This window comes from Henckelia pumila, chromosome 2, assembly GCF_033568475.1.
Source record: "Henckelia pumila isolate YLH828 chromosome 2, ASM3356847v2, whole genome shotgun sequence".
In the NCBI taxonomy this organism is placed as follows: domain Eukaryota; kingdom Viridiplantae; phylum Streptophyta; class Magnoliopsida; order Lamiales; family Gesneriaceae; genus Henckelia; species Henckelia pumila.
This window is the reverse complement of record NC_133121.1, coordinates 90,799,533-90,824,280: the sequence shown is the minus strand read 5'-3', so window position 1 is coordinate 90,824,280 and position 24,748 is coordinate 90,799,533. Positions and strand designations below refer to the sequence as shown.

At 36.1% G+C, this 24,748-nt stretch overlaps 1 protein-coding gene across 3 annotated transcripts; it reads right to left on the bottom strand.

Moving 5' to 3' along the window:
* Window positions 1-188: 188 nt before the first annotated feature.
* LOC140882235 (diacylglycerol kinase 5-like) lies at window positions 189-17,978 on the bottom strand. Of its 3 annotated transcripts, none has more exons than XM_073288101.1 (13): window positions 17,893-17,978; window positions 16,967-17,187; window positions 16,544-16,666; window positions 16,303-16,431; window positions 15,751-15,836; window positions 14,649-14,772; window positions 14,027-14,075; window positions 13,317-13,399; window positions 12,418-12,485; window positions 11,247-11,321; window positions 2,090-2,177; window positions 1,845-1,961; window positions 189-725 (listed from the first exon to the last, which is right to left on the bottom strand). In XM_073288101.1, the coding sequence occupies exons 2-13, from the start codon at window positions 17,165-17,167 to the stop codon at window positions 402-404; spliced, it is 1,467 nt and encodes a 488-aa protein (XP_073144202.1). In that variant the 5' UTR covers window positions 17,168-17,187; window positions 17,893-17,978; the 3' UTR covers window positions 189-401. The 3 variants fall into 3 exon arrangements, with proteins under 3 accessions (XP_073144202.1, XP_073144201.1, XP_073144203.1); XM_073288100.1 differs by having other exon boundaries at window positions 17,859-17,972; XM_073288102.1 differs by having other exon boundaries at window positions 17,827-17,926.
* Between the last annotated feature and the right edge of the window lie 6,770 nt (window positions 17,979-24,748).

Genomic DNA, 24,748 nt, shown 5'->3' with positions numbered 1-24,748 from the left:
ATGTAATACTGATACATATTCTTAAATACGGTTCACTGTACCCTTTATTCCATATATTTCGTTTCCCTTGATCACTTTAGCAGACTCAAATCCCACAACTATAAATACATTTATATTGCAAGAATTACAAACTTATTTTTACGTAAATACACTGGACAAAACACACAACCGAGATTAACCTGATAAGGTGTAACAAAAATGCAACAGCTTCATTAACAAATGGCTTGAATATAAACACCTACAATATGTCAACAAAGGATCACCCTTCACACTTATTCAAAAATAATTTGGCTTCAGTGTCACCACCAAAAAAATGAAATATGCAAAACCAGATATTCATAAAAAGACAGAAAAGCACCATCCAAACCATTGTCCTGGATAGGAAGGGAGGGAGAGAGAGGCTAACTGAGATGAGAAATATCAACGTCTTCTGGAATCCTGAACGTATCTGCTGCCCCGAATTTTCTCCATTCATCTCCAACAGATTCGTCTTCATTGTCACTATCCCTTTCATCAGCTTCTTGGGGAATAGGAGATGACGGGTCCATAATACTTTTGGATCTACAATCGTGAGTCGCAAGCATCTTAACTTGGCCTAGATGAGAAATTTCTACCACCACTGTGTCATCATCAACGGGAAGAGGTTGCTTCCATGGTTCCCCATCAATCCTCATGAATGTGTGGTCAGCTGCACCTTTATGGAATTCAAAACGGATACGGTGTGCCTACACAAGAAAAAGTGAGACATTAATGGCTTGATTCAACTGAAATGCTAAGTGACTTATAACTCCTTGCAAGCGTGATTCCATTATTAGGATAACCATTTAACAATCAAAGTAGTTGATGCAACCAACTTGTTGATACCAGGGGTGGTTGAAATGAAGGGCATTCGTGTCATTTGATCATCCATAAAATTAACAGCTATGGAGCAATGTATACTTGTAGTATTGCGGGAAAATTACAATTTTAGTCCTGCAAGTTGGCCTGTTTTTTGTTTCAGTCCATTAACTTTTCAACGTTTGGTCTTAGTTCAGTAGCTTGGATTTTTTTTGGGTTTTTAGTCCTTTTTTTAATCCAAAGTCACTGAATCAATCGAATATTACTTATTTGGCAAGAATTAAACTTATGTTACACAAATTAAAATCCATTATGCAAAAATCAAGAAAAAACGAAACACGATATCCACAAATCAGGGAAAAAAACTTGTCGTTTTGGTTTATTTTGATTAGGTATATTTTAATATGTAATATAAGCTTAATTCTAACCACTCGAGTCTAATAGGAGAACATCGACGTCAAATAAGTGATATTAGATTGATTTAGTGACTTCCGATTAGAAAATGATCAAAACCCAAAAAAAATCCAAGTTACTCGACTAAGACCAACCTTTGAAAAGTCATAAAACAAAAACAAAAACAGACCAACTTACAGGACTAAAATTCCAATTTTCCCTAGTACTGCTGTCTGTTAGGCTCTAGAATATACTAATGAGACCTAGAACCATTACTCCGACAAGTTCCACCATATGTATTCAATCAAATACAACAAACTAAGATTCCAGAATTTAAATCCTGACTTGACTTGACTTGACTTGACAAACCAATCCAACGATTACATGATAATCAAAAACAGAATTTCATCAAGGTTTAAAATTTCACCCCTTTTTCTATATTTTGTAATTTGTAATGATAAGTCCAAATACTAAAAAATATAATCTTGATAAATTCGAAATTGACAAATTCCAATTATTCATAGGCAGACCCTTATCAATGAATTATAGAGGTTCTCATCACATAGCCTGTAAGAAAGAAATAATCAAGTACTTAATAAATAATCAAGTCGAACCTGCGCAAGACGTGTCCCATGTCCATTGGGAGCAAGTAGAACAAGTCCATGCCAAGCATCTCTAAAGCCCACAATCTCGATAAGGCCATCGTCTACATAAGGTGCAGTCAGTTCTCTCTGTATATCAAGATGAAACAGAATAAAAGGTTAAGAAATACATAATTCCAGAAGTTGACAATTCTCATCTTTCCAAAGAGCAACATTGGGAACAAAGATAAGGAAACATGCATCTGGAGACTACTGACATCACGTCGTTTGTTAATATTTGGAGTTCCCCAAGGGTTTAGTCCACCAGAAAAACTCGGCAAGTTAAGGCATACAATTGACCTGATGCTGCATGGTTAGACAAAAGATTAAAGTATCAGAAGCACAAAACAATGTATGCTCCATTATTTCAAGAACCGGGAATCTGACCCCAAAAAAAAACAAATGTTTAAAAAACGTGTCATACATCTGTCCTAGTCTAAGCTGTGAAAATTTAAGAAAACATGTGACAGTACCTGAATTTATGCATAAACTACATGTTTAATTGGAAATATTAAAATCAACACATACAGCTGGATAATAGTTAATATCCTCCAATCTTAGAAAGTGCCGATTCTCATCATGTTTTTGTTATGGACTAGAGCTTCATGGGCTTTCTTATGAGTTTTGATAGATTGGATTGAGGCCCAAGAGTCTCAAGCCCATAGAAGAATCTAGAAAGTGCCGATTCTCATCATGTTTTTGTTATGGACTAGAGCTTCATGGGCTTTCTTATGAGTTTTGATAGATAGGATTGAGGCCCAAGAGTCTCAAGCCCATAGAAGAATCTAGATGCGTGAATGAAGAGGAATAAAACGTGGGAATTGTAACTGGTTAGGATCATTCGGTTATTACTCTGGATTTGTAACTAGCTTTGGCTAGGGGTTTACTAGCAATTCTGCTAGGGTTTACAGTGCTTGCTCTGGGATTTATATATTTTATATTGAATTTCTTCATATAATTTGGGTACATAACATTAATCCGACCTGTCGGATTTCGAGGAGCGTCGATTCACGATGGCCAGCACAGGAGCACATGCGAAGTTTGAAGCTATGGAGCATTCGGTGAGGGGATTGCAGAAGAGTATGTTGCAGGTGCAGGGTAAGATAGATAGGATTGATCAAGCTATCGGAGACCTTAGTGATCTGAGGGTGTTGATGGTGCAGTGGATCAAGGATCAGGGAAAATTCAGGATTGCAACAGACCAACGAGATAATATCAAGGGTCTGTTGGAGAAATCGGTGAATAGAAATTCGGGGGATGAAACGAACCAACAAGGTGTAGTCAAACCAGAGGAGAAGGTGAATCATGAGTTGCTCTGTCAAGAACAAGACTCGGAAGGAAGAGGGACTTACGAAGAAGTGCATTCTGACGCAATTGTTGTGATTAAGCAACCTGAAGAGTGGAACGATGCCCCAAGGGAGCTCTCAAAAGGCAAGCCGCCAAATATTGAAGCACAGAAAAATTCGCTAGGAAAATACACAGAGATAATTGGATTGAAAGCAGAGGAGCAGCACACCAAAATTTGCAGGGAGAGGACTTTTAATTGGAGCGGGAGGGTGGACAGGAAGATCCGGTGGATGAGATGGGAACAACGTCAAGTTGAATTGATTCAAAGGTACAGTGGCCGCAAAGCCATGAATGATGGATACGCGAAGTTGATGAAGGGACGCACGAGAGTAGGGCTGCATATCGTGAAGACTGAGACGTTGTCGGCGCAAGAGTGGACTCAAGAACAAGGCATGGGTCAAGTGATTGATGGGCCCAAAAAAACTTTGAGTTGGGCGAGGAATCAAAGCCCGATTAAAATCATCAACGTTGAGAAATTGTGTTTTGAATCTTTTGACGGTCAAGTAACCTTAAAAGAAGAGTTGTTGTGTTCTGTCCATATAGAGATTGGGCTTGATAATAATGGGCTTGTTTACTACTGGCCTAATAGCTGCAATATGGGTTGGGCCCAATCCTGGTTGGCTTTAAATTTGAGCAAGACAAGTCCATCCGCTAGACGCCGCACTAATGGGGAAGGAAGAAACACTCTAGGGAGTCCTCGTTTCACCAGAGGATGGAAGCGTTGTAGCGGCTGGGCCACTGGGGTCAATAACCGAAGCCTAGGGACAAGGAATCGGGAGAGCCTAACCGTTTTGCAAAAGGGAATTGAAGAAAAGGAAGACAAGCGTTCAGGGCTTCAAGAATTTGAAAAGAACCTCGTTGATCAAAGACAGAAAGAGATTAAGGAGGAAGAATGGGCCTTTAGCCCACCTACAAGCTTCCGTGCTAAGACAACTCTTGTGGAGGGTTTGTCCAGAAGATATAGGATGATTTGGTGGCTGTTTTATCGAGTGGCTTATGTGCATACGTGGTCAATTACTCTGCATGAAAGAGAAAATCTTGTTTCTGGTGTTATGGATTGTTGGGAACGAGACCATGGTGTTGCTGCCCAGGAAGTAGCTGTAGTAAAGGGATGTTACAACAGAGTCAGTAAATCCGGGATAACTAACTAGTGGATTGAAGAGTATCCTCTTAATTTTTTCTATTTTGGTAATGAGTTTTTTGAACTTGGTTTTGCGATAGTTGTCTTCGATGTTGGGTGGAAGATTGCTGAATTCGGAAGAAGGTTATTGAATTCAGAGAAGAGGAGGTCGCTGATCTCAGCCTTGAGGCCAAGGCTGATTTTCGAGAGGGTTGTATTGTTATGGACTAGAGCTTCATGGGCATTCTTATGAGTTTTGATAGATTGGATTGAGGCCCAAGAGTCTCAAGCCCATAGAAGAATCTAGATGCGTGAATGAAGAGGAATAAAACGTTTGAGTTGTAACTGGTTAGGATCATTCGGATATTATTCTGGATTTGTAACTAGCTTTGGCTAGGGGTTTACTAGCAATTCTGCTAGGGTTTACAGAGTTTGCTCTGGGATTTATATATTTTATATTGAATTTCTTCATATAATTTGGGTTCATAACATTGGTCCGACCTGCTGGATTTCGAGGAGCGTTGATTCACGATGGCCAGCACAGGAGCAGATGCGAAGTTTGAAGCTATGGAGCATTCGGTGAGGGGATTGCAGAAGAGTATGTTGCAGGTGCAGGGTAAGCTAGATAGGATTGATCAAGCTATCGGAGACCTTAGTGATCTGAGGGTGTTGATGGTACAGTGGATCAAGGATCAGGGAAAATTCAGGATTGCAACAGACCAATGAGTGGAGAAATCGGTGAATAGAAATTCAGGGGATGAAACGAACCAACAAGGTGTAGTCAAGCCAGAGGTGAAGGTGAATCATGAGTTGCTCTGTCAAGAACAAGACTCGGAAGGAAGAGGGACTTACGAAGAAGTGCATTCTGACGCAATTGTTGTGATTAAGCAACCTGAAGAGTGGAACGATGCCCCAGGGGAGCTCTCAAAAGGCAAGCCGCCAAATGTTGAAGCACAGAAAAATTCGCTAGGAGAATACACAGAGATAACTGGATTGAAAGTAGAGGAGCAGCACACCAAAATTTGCAGGGAGAGGACTTTTAATTAGAGCGGGAGGGTGGACAGGAAGATCCGGTGGATGAGATGGGAACAACGTCAAGTTGAATTGATTCAAAGGTACAGTGGCCGCAAAGCCATGAATGATGGATACGCGAAGTTGATGAAGGGACGCACGAGAGTAGGGCTGCATATCGTGAAGACTGAGACGTTGTCAGCGGAAGAGTGGACTCTAGAACAAGGCATGGGTCAAGTGATTGATGGGCCCAAAGAAACTTTGAGTTGGGCGAGGAATCAAAGCCAGATTAAAATCATCAACGTTGAGAAATTGTGTTTTGAATCTTTTGACGGTCAAGTAACCTAAAAAGAAGAGTTGTTGTGTTCTGTCCATATTGAGATTGGGCTTGATAATAATGGGCTTGTTTACTACTGGCCTAATAGCTGCAATATGGGTTGGGCCCAATCCTGGTTGGCTTTAAATTTGAGCAAGACAAGTCCATCCGCTAGACGCCGCACTAATGGGGAAGGAAGAAACACTCTAGGGAGTCCTCGTTTCACCAGAGGATGGAAGCGTTGTAGCGGCTGGGCCACTGTGGTCAATAACCAAAGCCTAGGGACAAGGAATCGGGAAAGCCTAACCGTTTTGCAAAAGGGAATTGAAGAAAAGGAAGACAAGCGTTCAGGGCTTCAAGAATTTGAAAAGAACCTTGTTGATCAAAGACAGAAAGAGATTAAGGAGGAAGAATGGGCCTTTAGCCCACCTACAAGCTTCCGTGCTCAGAAAACTCTTGTGGAGGGTTTGTCCAGAAGATATAGGATGATTTGGTGGCTGTTTTATCGAGTGGCTTATGTGCATACGTGGTCAATTACTCTGCATGAAAGAGAAAATCTTGTTTCTGGTGTTATGGATTGTTGGGAACGAGACCATGGTGTTGCTGCCCAGGAAGTAGCTGTAGTAAAGGAATGTTACAACAAAGTCAGTAAATCCAGGATAACTAACGAGTGGGTTGAAGAGTATCCTCTTAATTTCTTCTATTTTGGTAATGAGTTTTTTGAACTTGGTTTTGCGATAGTTGTCTTCGATGTTGGGTGGAAGATTGCTGAATTCGGAAGAAGGTTACTGAATTCAGAGAAGAGGTTGCTGATCTCAGCCTTGAGGCCAAGGCTGATTTTCGAGAGGGTTGTATTGTTATGGACTAGAGCGTCATGGGCATTCTTATGAGTTTTGATAGATTGGATTGAGGCCCAAGAGTCTCAAGCCCATAGAAGAATCTAGATGCGTGAATGAAGAGGAATAAAACGTGGGAGTTGTAACTGGTTAGGATCATTCGGTTATTATTCTGGATTTGTAACTAGCTTTGGCTAGGGGTTTACTAGCAATTTTGCTAGGGTTTACAGAGCTTGCTCTGGGATTTATATATTTTATATTGAATTTCTTCATATAATTTGGGTTCATAACATTGGTCCGACCTGCCGGATTTCGAGGAGCGTCGATTCACGATGGCCAGCACAGGAGCAGATGCGAAGTTTGAAGCTATGGAGCATTCGGTGAGGGGATTGCAGAAGAGTATGTTGCAGGTGCAGGGTAAGCTAGATAGGATTGATCAAGCTATCGGAGACCTTAGTGATCTGAGGGTGTTGATGGTACAGTGGATCAAGGATCAGGGAAAATTCAGGATTGCAACAGACCAACGAGATAATATCAAGGATCTGTTGGAGAAATCGGTGAATAAAAATTCGGGGGATGAAACGAACCAACAAGGTGTAGTCAAGCCAGAGGAGAAGGTGAATCATGAGTTGCTCTGTCAAGAACAAGACTCGGAAGGAAGAGGGACTTACGAAGAAGTGCATTCTGACGCAATTGTTGTGATTAAGCAACCTGAAGAGTAGAGCGATGCCCCAGGGGAGCTCTCAAAAGGCAAGCCGCCAAATGTTGAAGCACAGAAAAATTCGCTAGGAGAATACACAGAGATAACTGGATTGAAAGTAGAGGAGCAGCACACCAAAATTTGCAGGGAGAGGACTTTTAATTAGAGCGGGAGGGTGGACAGGAAGATCCGGTGGATGAGATGGGAACAACGTCAAGTTGAATTGATTCAAAGGTACAGTGGCCGCAAAGCCATGAATGATGGATACGCGAAGTTGATGAAGGGACGCACGAGAGTAGGGCTGCATATCGTGAAGACTGAGACGTTGTCAGCGGAAGAGTGGACTCTAGAACAAGGCATGGGTCAAGTGATTGATGGGCCCAAAGAAACTTTGAGTTGGGCGAGGAATCAAAGCCAGATTAAAATCATCAACGTTGAGAAATTGTGTTTTGAATCTTTTGACGGTCAAGTAACCTTAAAAGAAGAGTTGTTGTGTTCTGTCCATATTGAGATTGGGCTTGATAATAATGGGCTTGTTTACTACTGGCCTAATAGCTGCAATATGGGTTGGGCCCAATCCTGGTTGGCTTTAAATTTGAGCAAGACAAGTCCATCCGCTAGACGCCGCACTAATGGGGAAGGAAGAAACACTCTAGGGAGTCCTCGTTTCACCAGAGGATGGAAGCGTTGTAGCGGCTGGGCCACTGTGGTCAATAACCAAAGCCTAGGGACAAGGAATCGGGAAAGCCTAACCGTTTTGCAAAAGGGAATTGAAGAAAAGGAAGACAAGCGTTCAGGGCTTCAAGAATTTGAAAAGAACCTCGTTGATCAAAGACAGAAAGAGATTAAGGAGGAAGAATGGGCCTTTAGCCCACCTACAAGCTTCCGTGCTCAGAAAACTCTTGTGGAGGGTTTGTCCAGAAGATATAGGATGATTTGGTGGCTGTTTTATCGAGTGGCTTATGTGCATACGTGGTCAATTACTCTGCATGAAAGAGAAAATCTTGTTTCTGGTGTTATGGATTGTTGGGAACGAGACCATGGTGTTGCTGCCCAGGAAGTAGCTGTAGTAAAGGAATGTTACAACAAAGTCAGTAAATCCAGGATAACTAACGAGTGGGTTGAAGAGTATCCTCTTAATTTCTTCTATTTTGGTAATGAGTTTTTTGAACTTGGTTTTGCGATAGTTGTCTTCGATGTTGGGTGGAAGATTGCTGAATTCGGAAGAAGGTTACTGAATTCAGAGAAGAGGTTGCTGATCTCAGCCTTGAGGCCAAGGCTGATTTTCGAGAGGGTTGTATTGTTATGGACTAGAGCGTCATGGGCATTCTTATGAGTTTTGATAGATTGGATTGAGGCCCAAGAGTCTCAAGCCCATAGAAGAATCTAGATGCGTGAATGAAGAGGAATAAAACGTGGGAGTTGTAACTGGTTAGGATCATTCGGTTATTATTCTGGATTTGTAACTAGCTTTGGCTAGGGGTTTACTAGCAATTTTGCTAGGGTTTACAGAGCTTGCTCTGGGATTTATATATTTTATATTGAATTTCTTCATATAATTTGGGTTCATAACATTGGTCCGACCTGCCGGATTTCGAGGAGCGTCGATTCACGATGGCCAGCACAGGAGCAGATGCGAAGTTTGAAGCTATGGAGCATTCGGTGAGGGGATTGCAGAAGAGTATGTTGCAGGTGCAGGGTAAGCTAGATAGGATTGATCAAGCTATCGGAGACCTTAGTGATCTGAGGGTGTTGATGGTACAGTGGATCAAGGATCAGGGAAAATTCAGGATTGCAACAGACCAACGAGATAATATCAAGGATCTGTTGGAGAAATCGGTGAATAAAAATTCGGGGGATGAAACGAACCAACAAGGTGTAGTCAAGCCAGAGGAGAAGGTGAATCATGAGTTGCTCTGTCAAGAACAAGACTCGGAAGGAAGAGGGACTTACGAAGAAGTGCATTCTGACGCAATTGTTGTGATTAAGCAACCTGAAGAGTGGAGCGATGCCCCAGGGGAGCTCTCAAAAGGCAAGCCGCCAAATGTTGAAGCACAGAAAAATTCGCTAGGAGAATACACAGAGATAACTGGATTGAAAGTAGAGGAGCAGCACACCAAAATTTGCAGGGAGAGGACTTTTAATTGGAGCGGGAGGGTGGACAGGAAGATCCGGTGGATGAGATGGGAACAACGTCAAGTTGAATTGATTCAAAGGTACAGTGGCCGCAAAGCCATGAATGATGGATACGCGAAGTTGATGAAGGGACGCACGAGAGTAGGGCTGCATATCGTGAAGACTGAGACGTTGTCGGCGCAAGAGTGGACTCAAGAACAAGGCATGGGTCAAGTGATTGATGGGCCCAAAGAAACTTTGAGTTGGGCGAGGAATCAAAGCCCGATAAAAATCATCAACGTTGAGAAATTGTGTTTTGAATCTTTTGACGGTCAAGTAACCTTAAAAGAAGAGTTGTTGTGTTCTGTCCATATTGAGATTGGGCTTGATAATAATGGGCTTGTTTACTACTGGCCTAATAGCTGCAATATGGGTTGGGCCCAATCCTGGTTGGCTTTAAATTTGAGCAAGACAAGTCCATCCGCTAGACGCCGCACTAATGGGGAAGGAAGAAACACTCTAGGGAGTCCACGTTTCACCAGAGGATGGAAGCGTCGTAGCGGCTGGGCCACTGTGGTCAATAACCGAAGCCTAGGGACAAGGAATCGGGAAAGCCTAACCGTTTTGCAAAAGGGAATTGAAGAAAAGGAAGACAAGCGTTCAGGGCTTCAAGAATTTGAAAAGAACCTCGTTGATCAAAGACAGAAAGAGATTAAGGAGGAAGAATGGGCCTTTAGCCCACCTACAAGCTTCCGTGCTCAGAAAACTCTTGTGGAGGGTTTGTCCAGAAGATATAGGATGATTTGGTGGCTGTTTTATCGAGTGGCTTATGTGCATACGTGGTCAATTACTCTGCATGAAAGAGAAAATCTTGTTTCTGGTGTTATGGATTGTTGGGAACGAGACCATGGTGTTGCTGCCCAGGAAGTAGCTGTAGTAAAGGGATGTTACAACAGAGTCAGTAAATCCGGGATAACTAACGAGTGGGTTGAAGAGTATCCTCTTAATTTCTTCTATTTTGGTAATGAGTTTTTTGAACTTGGTTTTGCGATAGTTGTCTTCGATGTTGGGTGGAAGATTGCTGAATTCGGAAGAAGGTTACTGAATTCAAAGAAGAGGTTGCTGATCTCAGCCTTGAGGCCAAGGCTGATTTTCGAGAGGGTTGTATTGTTATGGACTAGAGCTTCATGGGCTTTCTTATGAGTTTTGATAGATTGGATTGAGGCCCAAGAGTCTCAAGCCCATAGAAGAATCTAGATGCGTGAATGAAGAGGAATAAAACGTTTGAGTTGTAACTGGTTAGGATCATTCGGTTATTATTCTGGATTTGTAACTAGCTTTGGCTAGGGGTTTACTAGCAATTCTGCTAGGGTTTACAGAGAAGATGTTGCTGATCTCAGCCTTGAGGCCAAGGCTGATTTTTGAGAGGGTTGTATTGTTATGGACTAGAGCTTCATGGGCTTTCTTATGAGTTTTGATAGATTGGATTGGGGCCCAAGAGTCTCAAGCCCATAGAAGAATCTAGATGCGTGAATGAACATGAATAAAACGTGGGAGTTGTAACTGGTTAGGATCATTCGGTTATTACTAAATCCCAGAGCAAGCTCTGTAAACCCTAGCAGAATTGCTATTAAACCCCTAGCCAAAGCTAGTTACAAATCCAAAATAATAACCGAATGATCTTAACCAGTTACAACTCCCACGTTTTATTCCTCTTCATTCACGCATCTAGATTCTTCTATGGGCTTGAGACTCTTGGGCCTAAATCCAATCTATCAAAACTCATAAGAAAGCCCATGAAGCTCTAGTCCATAACAGTTTTCTTCAACTAATATACAGCACAGTATTTCAACTTTCAACACGCAACTGATTCAAGAGTATGAGATCCATCAGGAAAGACAGAGTTAGGCATATGAAATAATTATCATACCTATGGGGAATGGGGAGTTCTTGCCAATCACCATGCCTTTTCATGACCTTCAGCTTGCAAAGTTGGGCTATATTCCTGTGTCACAATTATCATTAGTTCCCACCAAACTGAAACTCTGTAGAGAAAACGAGAGACACGACTACTTTATTATGAGACATTCTGAACAAATAACAAAAAAAAACAACTGTAAATCTCAATGTTTGTGAACTTTAGGTTGTATTTGGATTGATGGATTTGAAGCTAGGGATTTCAAATCCATCGGGGTTGTTTCTACAAATCCACTTGGCAATGAATTTCAAAACCCAAATAGTTGTTTTTAGGTAATTGTGATGGATTTCAAATTCATCCCAACACACAGGATTTTCAAATCTCACCCCTCAAATACTTTCTTAAATCCAATATTTCTATCCAAATGTAACCTTCAAGTTTTCAGACAAGAAACAACCTCCAGGTGTTCCTATGCGAAAGAAGGCATGCAGTGTTCTTTTTGATGGATACATTACTAAAATTTTCATCAGGATGATAACCATTTTGATTCTGTAGCATAAATTTTCATTGCTATCTCAGGCTCTCAGAACCATCAAAAATCAGAAATCTGATTCATATGCTAGTCATATGTGCCACTGAATTTCTCATACTCGTGTGAAAATAAAAAGAGTAGTCAAAAGGAACAAATAAGGTGAATATGAAAAGTTAGAGATAGTGTAATCAGAAATTAGTATTATTACACATGAAATCCATAATCCACACCCGAACACAAAGAAACTGGTTAGAAAAGAGAATAATAAGGTGCAGATTAAGAGAACTGTTGATCATGTGGCTCAGGGTATAAATAAAAAGTTAAAAAAATAATACGATGATGTCTTGAAACACCTTAAACATCAGCATCTAAGTGCTGGAAGACAATTAACCTGAAGCTTTATGGTGTAGCAATCGAATAAAATTAAGTTGACATATATATTATGCAAGAATGCCAATTAACTTAGCGGTCACGTACTGGAACAGACAATTTGATGACTGAGAGATCTGTCATAAGTTGAGTTTCTTTAGTGATGTAGACGAGTTATATGGAACTCCAACAAAGTGACTCAATTACTGAAAAATAGCCATCAGATCTCTTTTGAATTTAAAATTAAGCAAAAATTATATTGGGCACTGCTTACAATCTCACCTAGAAGAAGGGTGAACAATAGGAGCCATAAACCATCCCTGTGAGCATCCAATCTTTGCATATGTACTCTGAGACGCAGTAGAAGAGCATCACTCTTTCTAACAAAAATTAATACCAGTTGAATGCATATCTTCTTCCCGACTCTCATAACAATTATAAACGAAAAGCTATCAACAAAATTTATGCAAAAGCAGCACTGAAGGCTAGCATATCATACACCCAACTTTGAGTGTGTGAAAGCTGCGCAGTTTATTGGCAGAACAATAGAAGCATATTTTTTACAGCAAATGTACAACATGCCCAAGAACCACGTAATTTCCAGCCACTGAATAGTAACAACAATGAGAGCATTATCTCTAAAAGCAATACCTACAAGAAAAAGTTATTTTAATCTTTGATCAATTAATACAGGTTTCAAGATTCAGCACATACTCAAGCGATAGAACAGAAATGAATGGAAATCCACTCTACATTGTCTTTTATGAAAAACCCTCAACATTGTTCCATTCACTGAAGATCTATCAATGGCATGCCAGACTTGCAAACTTTTTATTAAAGGTGAGAAATGAGAATTCAAAGAATATTTTATGTACTCAAAACAGATTGTTATATTATCTGAGATTTTCATACTCATTTGTCACTGTATATGTAGTGATATTTCTGAAGTCAATTCATACGTGAGACTTCCGCCTCATACGGTTTGCTTTTGCATCCTGAGAAATAAATTTAGTCAACAGTGAAGTTTCATTTCAATAAAATGTTCGATTTATCTCCATATTTTTATAGAGCCAGCATAAAACCATTCCACTTTCCAACTGTCTTCAATCAAAGAATTACGATGGTGTGATTGTTTGTAGAGATGGAAATTACAATGTGTTTACATTATATTTGTATAATACCTGATTATGAAGCTGGTTTTTGAATTTTTCTGGATGCAGCTTTCTCTCTGTGTGGAATGCATAAGACACTTGTGCGTCCATTCCTAATTACAGAAAAATAGAATTGTGAACCAAAAATTCATGCAATTGTAGAAAATGTTTGCAGCATCCCACTGCTCGCACATTTGTGACTACTGCGATATATAAAATTTACTCTTGATCTCTGATAAGTTAATTATGTAAAAATGTAAATATTTTATTGTAATTCTTCAAAATAGTTCAATTTAATCAATAAAACATCCATACTAAACAACAAAAATCACACTGCATCATCCTAAATAGAAGGAAAGGCTTGAATTTCTAGCAGTACATAGAAGAAAACAAGCTAATGTTTCAGCTACATGTCAACTCAATTGAACAAGGTTACCCATAAAATCATCACTAGTTGCTGCACTATTCATTAGGTCAAGACAAAGCATGAATAAGAGGGCAGCAGAAGCAGAATAACTAATGCCAGCACAATCTTTTATATGCCACACATTTCACCATTCTATGCTGGTATAGAATGCACAAAGATAGCATCTCGAAAGATGTAATATCTGAAGGCTCAAGTATAGCGGCAATTACTAGTATTTAACAGCAGAAAAGTATCAACGCACAGAGCAGAAATAACAAGCAGAATTTATTAACAAGGTGTTGCTTTGCTCAACAATCGAGAACCATTCTCTCACCCATGCTGAAGTAATTCCAAAATCCACCGCGGAATGTATCACAACCTTCCTGAAACATTCACAGATGTAACAGTGAGACAGGAGAAGCAGTCTTTTTTTCAACGTTTAAAGTATTATTTATCAGATTCTAGTTAAAGAAGAAATTAAGACACTAAATTGTTTGTTGCATAAGTTAAATCGATGGTTTATACTTAATACATTAACATATAAAAACAATTTAGACTGATTTCCTTCCATGTTACTGTAATCTTACTCAACAACTTCGTTTTTGATTGAGGAGAAAATGCTCTCCAGATTAATATATAGACGATAAGAAAACCTGACAGGCTTAGTTGTAACAAACCGCTTTAAACTTTCTATGTTCTTGAGGTTGTCATAAATTTAATACAGTTGGATAATAGAATCCGGTTGTTCCAAATATAAGTCAAAGTCCAAAGACATTCATGTCATGGAGTACTTAGGAGCGCATAGGAGACTAAGTTTATTTATCGTCCACAACTCTAAACTTTTATACTGGCATGGCAGAGATACTCAACATCAGATGCCCCCTAAGGTTCATAGAAAATTACAGCACTACGGAGAGATGCAATGATCAAGAAAAGAGTTGCCAATAAAATCTTACCACATTGAGATCATCTGTTGAAGAAACCTTATGAAATGCGTGCAACGAATGTGGCAACTCCATGGGGGCAATTGGATCACACGAGCCTTCTTTTGGTGCTCTCATCCGCATAAGAATATGCCAACTGGAAGACAATGACAAGCCAACCGACTCAGGGAGATATATAAAAAATCTGTAAATGTACTTTAAACCAGTATTGATTTTTAAGTTTTAACACCACGAATCATTATTAAACTCTGAGGCCGTGGAAAACAATGATTGAAGACAAACTTTAATTATGAACAGAATGTAAGCAAAGCGTTTTTGTATAGATTCTAATATAGTTATTTGCTACCATAATCGCAAACTGAAAGCTCAGTGTTAAGAAGTATCTCTAAAAGTTAATTCTTCTGTCACTTTCGGTACATCACTTGTAGGATAAGAGTGCATTAAAGATTCATCCATGATCATGCATGAGTGGTGTGGGTAATACCTAGTTGTTAGAAGGTGACCATTTGAGGATCCGCTTAACGATAAAAAACATAAAGTAAATGTTGGTTAAGCTTACGATGAGAATGGATCCCCTTATGAGCTAAAGAGAACATAATGTGATGAAACCTTACAGCTGTCTACCATACTAATTCTCTGTAGTAGGAAAGTGGAATACTAGATTACTAAAAATAAAGGTCAACCCATTCCTAAATGAAAGGAAGATCAATCCACAATATGGATGGCCGAGATATAATTGTCGGTGAGCAGAACCTAGCTAATACTGCAATTAGTCCCTAACGCTCATTTTTTTTTATTATAAGAAACACAAATATTATTAAAATAATAAAGGAGTTACAAATATAGGTGGACCAGTGGTCCACAAAAACTCTCAAGTCTCTCTAGTATTATGCTAACTCAAAATCAATCTCCAATCCCTATACAAATCTAAGATTGAAAACGATTGGAAATCTGTTAAGATGTGTAACCAAGCTGCAACTCTCAGCTTTATCTTGTCCCAAATTTCCAATCCCTAACGCTCATCTCTGCCATTATTTTCAAATTGGAACAGCTTAAAACGATCATATTATTTAGAAAAAACTTTCTTAATTTGATAAAGGTCAATGAAAATTACCTGTCGATCTTCATTTTTTTTGCTTTCCGCACTTGATCCAAGAATGAGAGCACAGAATTACGATCTGTTCCAGGATTTTTTTTACCCTGTAAACAAAAGGCTTAGACAAAGTTTTGAACAGATTATTTACAAAGACATTGAAATAACAACATGCATTTCATCCCAGAGAAGTAACTGCCACATTAACTGAGCTCGTCCTGATGATATAAGTTCAGCATACACACTCCAACAGTTTGGAATTAGCCAGTGCCAGATTGACTGAATTTGTTAACAAACTAGGGTTCTTATGTAAAAAACTATATCCCCAGGATGTAAACCAATTCATGAGGAAGTTACGATCAGTGGTTCAAGTTTTGAAGATTGTAGGCCAGATAAGAAAATCTTATTAAAGTCGATGGCCATAAATTTGAATATTTTCCAACAACCAACATTTCAGTTGCAGTGGGCAAACTCAAGTCCTCAGAAATCATCCTCAAACAAGTTCAAAATGATGAGCATTTCCAGAAGGGTATCAGCTGGTATTGCTTCAAAAAGGTGAAGAGTTTTTCATACCCATCCAAATGCAAATGGAAGATTATTTCCAGTTCCCAAAGGCACAGTAGCAATAGGTGGTGGCTGAGTCAATTTCAGATCAGAAACCACTCCAAGAAGCCAGCCAGCTGTACCATCTCCCCCAGCAGCCTACAAGTTACAGACTATCACATGCTGTGCAAAAATAGAAATCAAGGAGATACCGAAATAACCATAAAAAGTAAAGATCAACTTTCACACGATCTTTTGTAATGAAACTCACTATTATTTTTAACTTCTTCTCAAGTATAGGAGCAAATTCATCGCCATTAAGCTTTAGCTTTTCCAGGTTGAGAAAAATCCTATTCAGCACATTGTTGGGAGATTCTTCTCCTAAATCAAACACCTGAAAATTGAACAAAAGAGGACCATAAAATTTGTTTATATCATGGTAAACTACCAGAATAATCCTACAAAACACAGGACATTAATGGCAGTAAGTTGCAGCTGCACCCCTTGGTTGTTCCACAAAGCCACATCAATATTACCAATTATTTGACTATTCTGATTATAAGCAATATTCTTTCTTCATTGCTCCATGCCACCAGTATCAAAGATTCTAGTTACTTCTAAAATGTTGATTCCTCCCCTACCAAAAATTTTACTCATGAAAAAAGTAAACGCTAACAAGTAAAGCTAATTTCACCTGGTTTTTGTTGAGTATGGTTTGGTAAGTAGCGAGAAGATCTCCACCAAGCTGACCACCACTTTTGGAATTGATAAATACCAAAACAGGGCACTCGGGTACATCAGGTAAACACTCAGCCTCCAAGTCAGACACAAGTATATAGTTAGGGATATAAAACTCCTTCACAAATTTCTCAGAATCAAGATCCGAACTTGCCATTGTTAATTACAATTCAGCAGCTGCAGGAAAAAAAAAATCAAGTATGTAATTCCTTTTACGTAAATAGCATGACACTCCTTTTTTCGTGCAGAGAAATTCCATGAATCACTAGATCAAAAAAAAAAAAAAAAAAGCCAAATCATTTATTTTATTTTATTTTATTTTTTAATCATAAAGGACATGATTGGATCACATTGGTTGTAATACCCCCGTAGCCAATAAAGATGACTTTAGGCTCTGCGACATACTTTATTTTTATTTGTTTTTTTGAAGATGCGACATACTTTATTTTTATTTGGCATTAAACACAGAAACATCTCTCGGCCTTCAGTCATCTATGTCAAACTCTCCTCCTCAATCCTCATCTAGTATGATCATATATATATAGCATGAAGAAAAACGCTAATACAGGCATTTAGACGAACACCAATCGCCATATAACAAATCACTCCACTAACCACTCATGTTTTTAAAAAATAAAATAAAGAGTCCAATTCGATGATGTCTTGTAAAATTGTGATCTCTTTCTGGTTTCTACAGAATGTTAGAACAATAAGAGTGACTTAAGTTTCGATCTGACCAAGGCAAATACGAACAGCACAATATGATCACGCGGAAACATAAAATAAAATGGACGAAAAACCCAGATGGAATTTCACCAGAAATTGATAGAACAGTAAACAAATCGCACATGAAACTAAAGAAGTTGTGTGTCTTTGAGGTACCACGAGTGAATCTTCAACGAAATTCGGATCATGAAATGGTAATGGAAGATTGACGGAGGCAGCAAGCAATTAGGTGTAGATGTGGAGCACAAACGCTTAAAAAAATGATATTATTATTATTATTATTATTATTATTATTATTATTATTATTATTATTATTATTATTATTATTATTATTATTATTATTATTATTATTATTATTATTTATTTATTTATTTATTTATTTATCATCATTTTTTTTAAAGAATTTTATCATCATAATTGTTTTCCTTACTGGCCACTTGCAGGTCAACGGTCCTGGCACAATCAAAACGTGTGACTCGAAAATAAAAAAGATCAAGTATTTTTTATTTCAAAATAAAAAATAATTATTTTTTAAAATTAAAATAATAAGAGAAAAAGAAAAATATTGAATATGAGGTGAGTAAATGATGTTATTCAAATGATAAAAAATTAAAAACCATTTCGTTAATATACGAAAAGTTAACTCTTTACCGGGTTTAATTTTTATTAGTAACTAGTGAAAGACGCATACACTTTGCGTGTGTAAAATAAATTTTTTTTTATATGTATTTTTTTTTTTGAAAGTCAAAACATGGAATGAGTGGTAGATTTAGTGGGATAATGTATAAGAAAGAATAATTATGTAATAATGTATTGAGCAATGCTATATGTACAACAAATTTTATACAACAAATCTTACAAAACAATGTAAAAATTAAATATATCAAAATCTCACGATAAATTGAATACAAAATATCGCGATAAAATAGCAAATCTCATGATATAATTATTGTAAATATCGTTGTACACGATATTTGTTGTACCTTTAGCATTATCTTAATGTATTTTAGTGTCCTCTAAGATACTTAATATAGTATGCTATCTTTTATATAATAGAATAGGTAGAATAGATATTAGTGATTTAATCAGGTAAATGGGATAATTGCATACATTATCTTTGTGAAATATCGAGATTGCTAAAAATTTCTTATGAAAAAATAATGATCTACCAGCTCCCTACGTTTTTTTTTATTTTTGACCACATATCTCCCCGTGTTTTCAAAATTTGAGCAAATAACCCCTTGTCCGTACATATTTTCAGGAGTATTTGTGCACAAAATTTGAAAACACAAGGGGTTTATAGTCATAGAGTTTTTTAGCAATCTTATGATTTCATGGGGGTAGTATATGCAATTATCCCTCAGGTAAATCACACTGAGCAAGCCATTTGTGACAGACTCTCCTGAGAAAGTGTTGGTAGGAAAAAAATCGAACTTTTAACCATTTGTCGAGAATTCACATATATACTCCACCAACTCGAACACCCCTTGACCGCATAATAATAATTTGTTATATGGAAATGGTGGGATGTTAGTTAATTCAGCAGACTTCGATAGTGTTTATAAACTATAAAAATAAGTTATTATAGATTTTTTTCATCAAATATGTAAAGAAAAAATTCATAATCTCTTATTTTAAAATCTACAAATAATGTATTAAATAAACATAATCACTTTTTTAGAGTTTGCAAACATTATTTTGATAAAAATATCAACAAAAAAGATGTTTTAAACGCGACTTTTATGTTAAGGCCGCACATAAATAATCATGTGAAGTATTCCCATTATCCACATGCAAGGGAATGTTTGGCATTGATTGCACTTTGAAGGATTTTTTTTTTCAAAAACAATTTGAAAGATAATTGATACGATATGTATCTGAAGATGATTTTAGAAAATATTATTATTTTTTACTTCTTAAAATTTAAAATTTTTAACGGTATTTATGATATGAATTGGTGCAATAATTGTGAATTAACAGTTTATTATATATAAGAGGGTGTTTGACAGAGTTTATAAACTCTTGAAAACAACTTATAAGTTGTCTTAGAGCTTATAACTATCAAAATAAGCTGTTTGGCAGCCTATCTTTAGAAAATATCTTATTTGGATATTTTACTTCTCTATATTATCCTTATATATTTTATTAAATTTCCACCATGACTTCTGCTCAATTTTTGTACATAATTTATCAATTTTTTTTATTAAAATAAAAATAGTTTTATTTTTTAATATATGTTTAACATTTATGATAAATTTAAAACTATTTTTGTATATATATTACTAATTACATGATTTTCATAGTATTTATATCTTTTTTGGTAATTTTGACAATAAAAAATCTTATAATACCAAACACATTAACATCTTTAAGTTTTTTTAAATAAATTAGATAATTTCATTCAAACACAATTGTTTTTAAAATAAGACCTGACATCTTATAAGCACCTAAATAAACATATAAGAGATTATTAAAAAAAGTTTATAAGCTGTTTTATGAGCTTATAAGCTGTTAGGACTGATTTTAAAATAATTTGTTAAAGTTTTTGGATTAATTTATTTCAAACAACATAAAATATATTGAGATGTTTGGTATTATAAGATCTTTTTATTGTCAAAATTATAAAAAATGGTATAATTCTATGAAAATAATGTTTCGAGTTATACATATACAAAAATAGTTTTAGAATAAACTTATATTAAAAAAATAAAACTATTTTAATATTTTAATTTAGAAAAATTTATGTGATTTGGAATTTTTTTTTAAAATAATATTTAATATTTAATGGGTGGAGGATATGATGGAGATTTATGAAAATATTTAGAGAGATGTAATGTTAAAATAAGATCTTTTTTCATGTGTTCTCTTGGATGATTCAGTCGGGCAATCGTGCAGTTTTCTGGAGCAGTTTAGCTTTATTTAGTTAGCTCCCTAAACTGGATGCAGTTTATAGCTCATATCTTCGGTTGAGCTTTGGTCAATAGTCAACTAAGTTTTTGGCTTCAGTTTAGCTTGAAAACTTGTCCAGTTTATGTCTTTTGCTTCTCTTTTAGGTAAGAGCACAATTAGTCTCTGATTTTAGCTTAGTTTTGCCAATACCACGTCCGCGTATGTTCCAACAATGTGTTATGTATTTTTTAATTTTTGAAAATGTTGTTTTTAAGAATTATACAATGGTTTTTTTTAGCTAAGTTACTTGGTAAGGTGATCGATGAAGGTTTGCTTCTTTAGAATTAAATGGTTCGTTTTTCCCATTTTTTGTTAATATATTTTCATTAGTTTAATTAAAATATGAGGACTATGAATGTAAATTTAATTCATGTCACATTGATAGTTGAAGTCGGTTATTATACATGGCTCAGGAGGCTAATTTTTAATATATATAATAAGTTGTTACTAGTGCGTGTGTATAAAATCTTATCATCAATTGCATGCACAATCATCTTAGGCACCGTTTGGTTTGAGGTATGATATAAGTAATATATAGATAAGTAGTATAATGTAATAAAAAAAATAAATAAGAAATGATAGTTAAAATTGTATTGGATTTGATTGATAGATTATGGTTTATTTTATTTGATTGATTAAATTTTATATAAAAATGTTAAATGACTATTTTGTCCTTTTAAAAATAAATAAAATAAAAATTATATTATTTATAAGGGGTAATATAGTAATTTGAATTCAATGATTTGATTGATGTGAGATAAATAATTAATGATTTTATTGATGTAAAATAAATAGTTAATATATAGATAAATAATATGATGAGAAGAACGTGAGATAGGATGAGATGAGTTATACATATATTAGTAATACCAAGAACAGAACGGTGCCTTATTCTACATAATTTTCTTTATGTTAGGACAAGAATAAAACAGATCAAAACTATATGGGTCAAATTTGACTCTCATTTATGAACAATTTATATTCCGCACTTTTGATGTCCTCAAGGTAGTTATTATAGTGTAATCATATTTTATATAATAGTATAATATAGTATATATTAACGTCAATGCAACGGTTATTCGTGGTTTGAAGTCCTTCGGAGTGGGTTGTTATTGTTTGAGATGATAGTGGCACGATTTTAACTAGGGCTGTCATATCGGACTAAAATACCGAATTTTCGGCATACCGTACCGAATTTTTTTCGATATACAGATATTTTTTCGGTAAACCAAATTTTTTTTCGGTATCTATATGGTATCAATATGGATTTTTTCCATACCAAAATTTCGAAATTTCGCTATCGGTATCGGTATGAATTTTTTTCATACCAATATTTTTAGTATGATATACCAAAAAATCACCCCTAGTTTTAACAGCTCAGACGCAGTGAATTGAAGGGGCTCATCTAGCTTCCAGTCCGAGTTAATGGTTGTAAGAGTAAGTATTTTGCTAGCATAGTTGAACCAGTGGCCCAATGTTTGTGGAAACGGACGCGAGCAATGTTGTTCACTCTATTTACCATCCATAATATTACGTTCCTGATGCGTCGATTGTGAATTTAATTTGTTCGGATCGTACATTCTCAGAATCGATCAATTCAACATTGTCTTAGATAAGAAAACGAGGCGACTCATACACTTGCTTCTTTTGGTCTGTCGATTAGGGGTAAGGGTGGTATACTGTACCGTGTACGGTATCGGTATATACCGTTTTATATCGAAAAAAAACTTATAGTTTTCAAATTTTATAAATTTATTGTTTATAAATATTATATATTTTTAATTTTTATAATATTATTTCGGTTTTATTTTTTTTAATATTATTTCGGTATACTGGTATATACCAAAATTTTCAAATTTCATACCGTTACCTTACCGTATCGAAATTTTCGGTATATCGAAAATTCGGTAAATTCGATATTTTTTCGGTACGGTAACTTCGATATACAGAAAATTCAGTTTTTTTTATCACCCCTAATTAGAGGTACACCAGTTGATTATTTTGATTCTTGTCCTTATTTTCTAAGCCTCTTTGTAAAATGTGACTTTGGTTGTTTAGCAAGAATATGCATTGTTTCTTGAAAAAATAAATAAAATAAAATAAAACAAAACCAAAACTACAACTCAAGACACGGACTCCAATGAAAGTTCTTAAAGTCACATACTAATATACCTCTCCAGTGATCCATTTTAATTCATCACAAAAACATTCAAACAAACAGACCAAATTAATTAACTCATTACACCCGAAAAAAACTACCCAACTAAATTTAAATGGTAAACTTATAATAAAGGTGGAAAAAACTCTTTTAAAAAATGATCAGCCCTAGACCGATGATCATGCACCCCTTAGCTCTTAGATGTTTAAGCAGCTGCTAGACGGACCTAAATATCAATTTTTTTTTGTTGACCTTAATATTTATCCAATAATTTATATTTATCAAATTCAAACTCAAAATCCATGAACACATTCTCTCCTTCACCCAACACAAATTGATGGAAAAATATGTCAAATAATCTTTTTAAAAAATTTAAAATTAAGAAAATTAAAAAAATTATACATTAATCTAGGTAGATTTTGAGCCACTTAGCTAGCAGCCGATTTATGCAACAAAATCCATTGACATAATCGTCTAAAAAATGGGGTGGTGGAAACCGCGTTAAAATAATTTAATTATGGTTCATATATTTCATCAAGATAAATTTGAAAGATGTCTTATGTTTAAAAAGAAATTAAATCAAGAATATTATGTGTGTTAAAGATGATAAATGTTTTAATATTTGATTCGATACAGAAGAAAAATGAAATGAAGTGAGAGGCCAGGGGTTGGGGGAAAGAGTCGAGTCGATCAGGCTCGACGATCGGGAGAAACAAAAAAAAATAGCATTTGTTTGAAAAAGAAGCGAAGCTATGGATACCATGACCGATATATCACCGTTAATAAAGAAGAATCATTCTAAATCACTTCGGATTAGCGGGACCTTCAAGCATCCGAAATATGTTGGGGTTGTAAATGGCATAACCTTCTTGGTAGAAAATGATGACTCTTTTAGAAACAATGGCGGAGCCAGAAATTCAAATTTGCTCGGGCTAGAAATTTTTTTTGAGGCATAACCTTCTTGGTAGAAAATGACGACTCTTTTAGAAACAATGGCGGAGCCAGGAATTCAAATTTGCTCGGGCTAGAATTTTTTTTTTTGTAAAAAATATATCAAATAAAAAAAATCCCAAAAATCATACAATAATTACTCTTAAGAAAAAAAAAATTCTAACACCTTAGATCATAGATATTTTGGCTTCTATAATCAATCCATTGATGATTATATTAGTGAGTTAATGCATCATTTTTTTTGGTTTTTTTTATTTATTAGTTTTGTCATTACCCGGCCTAATCTCAAAGTGACCAAAAGAAGGCCCAAAAATATATTAATTTTTTTTAAAAAAAAATTGGGCCATCCATAGTGTAGGTCCGCCCTTGGCAGAAAAAATGAAGTTACGCAAGTTCTTTTTTTCTAAAGCATCAACATCAAGATTTGTCAAATCTTGACTCTATTTTGGTTAGAGAATACCTATAAATTAAATAGTGTCCCACAAATAGAGCTGTCAAACGGGCCAACCCATGACGAAACGGGCCGGCCCACCAAAAATCCACCTTTTGGCGGGCCGACCCACTATCCTGGCGGGCTGAAAATTCTCAACCCAGCCCAATCCAAGGTGGGTTGCGGGTTAGGCGGGCCGGCCCGTGGGTTGGATCACGACAAATAAAAATAAATACAAAATATTATAATTAATTATAAATATCATTTCATAAATAAATATTAATAGAAACATATAAATAAAAATTTAAATTATTGATTTTATATGTGTAAATTTTATATAAAGTAATTAATACAAAAAAAATCACAACTTTTATTAAAAAAATACATATATAACAATAAAAATAAAAATAATTTATTAATTTTCCAGGCCCGGGGTGGGTCAACCCGCGCGGGTCATGGGCCTAGGCGGGTTGGCCCATCTAGGCCCACCTTTTGTTGGGTTGAAAAAATTTTAACCCAACCTA

Excerpts from the sequence above, each read along its gene's own strand:
- LOC140882235 (XM_073288101.1), bottom strand. The coding sequence starts at position 17,167 with ATGGCAAGTTCGGATCTTGATTCTGAGAAATTTGTGAAGGAGTTTTAT. Across the intron at positions 14,773-15,750 it reads AAAAAAATGAAGATCGACAG|TTGGCATATTCTTATGCGGA; the intron begins GTAATTTTCATT and ends ATTGTCTTCCAG. Across the intron at positions 13,400-14,026 it reads TTGGAATTACTTCAGCATGG|GAATGGACGCACAAGTGTCT; the intron begins GTGAGAGAATGG and ends TTCTGTAATTAG.